At 46.0% G+C, this 3,629-nt stretch overlaps 1 protein-coding gene across 1 annotated transcript; it reads right to left on the reverse strand.

The window, feature by feature from the left end:
• Nucleotides 1–1,004: 1,004 nt before the first annotated feature.
• On the reverse strand, nt 1,005–3,352 carry LOC144737407 (dual specificity tyrosine-phosphorylation-regulated kinase 2-like). The gene is made up of 3 exons (XM_078620085.1): nt 3,260–3,352; nt 2,648–2,784; nt 1,005–1,152 (listed from the first exon to the last, which is right to left on the reverse strand). Exons 1-3 carry the CDS (start codon nt 3,347–3,349, stop codon nt 1,005–1,007), a joined length of 375 nt encoding a protein of 124 aa, XP_078476211.1. The 5' UTR covers nt 3,350–3,352.
• Between the last annotated feature and the right edge of the window lie 277 nt (nt 3,353–3,629).

Genomic DNA, 3,629 nt, shown 5'->3' on the forward strand with positions numbered 1-3,629 from the left:
CAATCACTTGCTGGAGACTCTCCCTGTGAGAGAGGCAGCGGCAGCAGCAACAACAACGACGTTTGTAGCATCAGTACCATCCTGCAATGCTATGCTCATTCTGATAAGGACAATAATACTATTGTCCATGCACGTTCATGACCGATATTATTATTCATCATTAATCCTGTTTGGGTTTAGGTCTATTTGCTGATAAACCAAATCAGATGGCACATCTGCCCACTTATATTTTGTATATTATATCGATTTATATTGCACCTTATTCCAGCATTTGTAAAAATTGTACATGCCATGATTGTGGTTTAGATAAAGAGTGGGGTTGTAAAAAGTGGTGGTGTGGTTATGGTGACAGGACAACATGCGACAGGTTAAGGAGGGGTTGTGGTACGCCTGCTTGTAGCTGTAGGGGTAGTGATAGAGATAATGATATTGATAGGGGTTGGAGACAGCCTGGTCCTAGCAGAAAGGGTAAGTGATAGGGGTAGTGATAGTGATTGGGGTAGACCTGATCTTAGCTGGGGAATGGGAGGAGGGTGCGTGCATCTTGCACATCCCTACTTATTTGAGGCTGAGACCTAGGGAAGGCCCAGGACCGGTTCAGATAATTGTCACTGGTGTTGGCCGTGAGTGGAAATTGAACCTGGGTCACTCGGTTTCTAGTGCAGCGTGCAAATTGTTACACTACCGCTCCCTTACTCATATTCTCCAGAACAGGGGGGAGACACAAACTAAACACAGAAAAGCACCCGAGTTGAGAATCGAACCAAGGCCCTTCTCGCCGAGAGGCATGAGCGTCACCACTGCGCTGTCACCACCCTGCTGATGGAATGGGGTGTGGCTAGGTGAACAGGGGAAGGGTTGATAGAGAAAAGAGGAGGGGCCTCCAGTGCAACCACGTGTGTGTCCTGGTTGAGCCTCGCAGACACAGGGCAGCGCCACGGTATTACAATGTGTCGATGGCACAAGTGTCAAAAGTAACCACGCTATGGAGGAACATGTGGTACCTACTTCAACCGCTCCAGCACGATGCAGTAGTGCCCTCTGAAAGTGAAATCATCCAGGACTTTGACGACATTGGAGTCCTGGTTATAGTCCTTGCGTTGACGTTCCATAGCCCTCTTGAGCCCCATCTCCAATATTTCATCCGTGGAGCTGCACAGAGGAAGTCCACAAGTTAATCACTTAGACTTGTGTAAAGGATGCCCCGAAGTAACGCCTATTCGGAAATAAATAAATACATATACATTCACTGGGTCTAACGGCTTTGTGAGTTTGAAGTGCTCCACTTTCATTACCGAGGAGCTATCACGGGAAAAGTGGCGACATATGGCACACAATCGGATTTGAAGGTAGAGAGCCATTCAAATAGGATTGTACATATGTATGCTGAACTTCATTTGCACTGTACATAGCCAACCATGGTAATCGGAGATGCGTGGGAAGGACAACAAACTTAAGACGAACAGCAGTTCTAAAGAAATTTGTTTTCAATTTAGATTTAAAAGTACATAGTTTCAGTGACTTTCTAATATCGGAAGGAAGAGCGTTCCAGACGGCCACATAAGTGCATCTGAAAGCGTGAGATGCAGTGACCCTCTTTGTTCAAAGGCTAGCCAAAAGCCGCTGCAAAGATTGGTCGTCAGAGGAAACTTAATGCAAATAAGGGGATTAAATTGGGAGAGACTGAACAAATTAAGAGGGATTGGTGGTAGAGAACCATGGAAAGTTCCAGAAAGGTTTGGGAAGAGGATAAAATTAGCTAGGGAGAAAAGGGGGTTTGGGGTGCTGCCTGAATAGAGTAATTCCCTGATGTGTGACTGTGATTAACTTGAGCCAGCTCCGAGCGTGGTCCAAGGAATGCTCAGGATTTTGTAGGAGCTGAGCCTGTGCCGAGCTATGGCTGAGCTGCTCAAGCATATTTAATAGCAGCCAAGTGACTCAAGCCAGAGCCTAAGACTGAGAGTTCGAGGCTGAGCTAGAGCTGAGCCATGGCTCTGAATGTGGGTCTCATATTGCAAGGCGAGCACAACTCAGGAAGGCGCTATGTTTCACTGACAGAGTCTGCAGTAGTTGCACAGTTGGCGCCAATGTTATTTATAATCACAGTAGTTGAGTCATGTGGAGGTGATTTTTCAGTATTGGGATGTTTGGTCCAATACCAGTTACACTGTATGTGTTTTTTAAGCTTGAGGAAGAAACTGAAACCATTAAACAAAACTATTTTAAATTTTACTAGGTAAGGCCCACTGACCTATATAGCTATTTTCTAGAGGCGACATGGCCATAGATGATAGCTTCACCAAGTGGCTTATCACGTTATAGCAGCCAAATACTCTAAACGCATGTTTCTAAATGTAGAGTAAAAAACTGGAGGACCCGAAGAAAATCCATGCTGCCACGGGGAGATCACTACAAATATATAGGTGTCATTGAACCCACGACCTCCTGCATACCAGGCGAGGGAGTTAAAATCTCGCCATGAGAAACTGGAGAACGTGGAGGGAACCAATGCAGAAGAGATGGCGAACATACTAATTCTACACGGGAGGGCGCCCAATTCAGGAGTCGAACCCAGGCCCACTTCTCGCTGTGAGGCACGAGTTTCACTTCCACATGGCCTCATTGCGGTGCCTCTTTGGAGTCTTACCTTAAGGGTGTGACCAACATCTTCACGACCACGATGTTATTTGTCTTGTGGTCACGACACTCGATGACCTGGCCTTGATCTCCCACCACAATTGTCTTGAGCACCTCATAACGGTAGTTGAGGTGCACATGTGGGTCCTGAGCGACAATCAAACAGAGGTCAGAGGTGAGGGCACCAACTCCATCATCAACACTCATTCACCCCCCCTGTTAATTCAGTGCTCGGTTGGACAGGAATGTTGCGGGTACAATTTAATAACTTGATTCACAGTTGTGGCGAACTGAAGGATGATACATTTTCATTGTGTGTGTGTGTTGGTAGGAGAGAGAGCTCTGTCATGCTGGGAATTTTCATGCTTGGTTGGAAGACCATACTGTGTCTGATAATGCTGTGTGCAAGGACACTGCACGTCATCACGCAGTGAGTGATTATACTGTGTCAAGATACTGCGTGTGATGATGCTGTGCATGATGAAGATGATAATGAGGCCTGAAGTAGCAATCAGGGCAGCTGCCCTGGTTGCTACTTCAGGTGTAATAACAAGAAACCACGAACCCTGCTACTGCTGGGTTATGTGACCACCCCAATTAGGTGTTTTGTTGTGAGTCTCACCAGAATGTAATTATGCTCTTCGTCGTCGTAGCCATAGTTATTGGTGCCCCGGGAATCGTTGTGGAACGTATAGTACCAGATGTCTTTCATGGCGGCAAGTTCTACCTTCTCTCGGCGAGTTAGTTGAGGGCCAATAAGACCCAGGATTTCTGCGGACATGAGAAAAACAATAACTGTAAGTGATTTCGATTTAAAGCTTTCGTGACTGCAGGGATTCATCTTCTTGGTTCTTTCGGTAAAGTCACGTAGAAGGGAAATAATAAAATAATAAAAAAGACAGCGTCTTTCCGACAGACCTGTTCTTCACTTGAGGATGGCTGCTTGCGTTGTGGCCGAAACGTCGTGAGAATTGTATTTTATCATGTTGTAT

Source organism: Lampetra planeri, chromosome 69, assembly GCF_965212315.1.
Source record: "Lampetra planeri chromosome 69, kcLamPlan1.2.h2, whole genome shotgun sequence".
NCBI lineage: Eukaryota > Metazoa > Chordata > Hyperoartia > Petromyzontiformes > Petromyzontidae > Lampetra > Lampetra planeri.